The sequence below is a fragment of the Octodon degus genome, unplaced genomic scaffold, assembly GCF_000260255.1.
Source record: "Octodon degus isolate 3935 unplaced genomic scaffold, OctDeg1.0 scaffold00005, whole genome shotgun sequence".
Classification (NCBI taxonomy): domain Eukaryota; kingdom Metazoa; phylum Chordata; class Mammalia; order Rodentia; family Octodontidae; genus Octodon; species Octodon degus.
Window position 1 is genome coordinate 23,454,842 of NW_004524581.1, and position 1,238 is coordinate 23,456,079.

A 1,238-nucleotide genomic window follows, 5' to 3' on the forward strand; every position below is an offset into this window, starting at 1 on the left:
TAATAAGAAATAATATATCTTGGATATCAGCCCAATAGACAGATATATAATATATAAATATCTCCAACCATTTCCTAGACTTTCATATTGGTGGATGTTAATCTTTTTCTGAAATACCAAGGCATTTTTCAAGTTTACAATTCTAACTGAATACTTTTTTAAAAAATGTAGCTACTCTAGAGAGGCAGGGAAATCTGGAACTCTGAGCACTTCTTCCTGAAGCAAATTCTAGAACATCTGCACAAAACAGATGAAACACAGATAAAACTTATGTTTTCCACAGCAGTGAACAATTCTGTACAAATCCTGATCTATCTAAAAGACATCTTCTGACACCAAAAGCCTTGGTCACTGTGTTCAAATATTTGAGACCTGCTGCGTATGTGCACCAGGAAGGACTACCTTTGTCCACTTGTCCCAAATCTATGACAGGTCTTCTGAATACTACAGTGTATCTACCTCTCTGACAATCAAAAGTAGTAAATTCTGAAATAAAGACAGTGACTCACACATAGAATTATCATAAAAAGCATAGATCCAAGCATTTATTTGCATTAAAAATATCATTTAGGAAAAAAATAATACAAATTGAAAGATTTTTTTAAAAAATGCATTTTCAGGTGAAGTGAAGATACGCACTGAGTTAAACTCTATACCTGGGCTAGTCAGGAACCCATGGTACTGATTCAACAGATGACTAGGGGTGATGTCACAGTAACAGGAAAGTTACCTTGCCTTACAAAGTCTTACTTATGACACAAATACACAAAAACTAATAAATGAAAAATAATCTTTTCAGTAGTAAATTAGGGTTTAACAAAAGCCTTCAAAAATGCTTAAAATCCCAACTAAGAAAACCCTTTAAATTAAAAAGAACTTCAAATGTGTACCCCTAACGATGGTATAGTGCCACAAAATGCAAAGAACTTCCAAAGTACTTAGTTACTGATAATAGGTGTGCTTATTCATTTATTGCTTAATTGAATTCCAATTTTTAAAAGTCTTTAAAGCATTTCCTCTATTATTTCAACTTTGTGAGAATGGTTTTACCTCTTCTTCAATTTCAGAGGTGTTAAGTTCATGTTTTTGACAGTAAGGTCCTTCTTTCCAAGCTTCGGGATCACCACAGTCACAGAAACCGCCGCCTCCTGAAGTGGTCATCTTGAGGAGAGATTGTAAAGTCTCTGTCAGTAAGTATTTACTGAGTGCCATCAGATAAGGGATGAGAACAACATCAC

At 34.2% G+C, this 1,238-nt stretch overlaps 1 protein-coding gene across 1 annotated transcript in view; it reads right to left on the reverse strand.

Moving 5' to 3' along the window:
• Ubr2 (ubiquitin protein ligase E3 component n-recognin 2) overlaps nt 1-1,238 on the reverse strand; it is a 129,778-nt gene that overhangs the window by 97,263 nt on the left and 31,277 nt on the right. Inside the window, exon 4 of the mRNA XM_023721233.1 lies at nt 1,051-1,161. Within this exon, the coding sequence (XP_023577001.1) occupies nt 1,051-1,161 (111 nt within the window). The remainder of the gene's footprint in view (nt 1-1,050; nt 1,162-1,238) is intronic.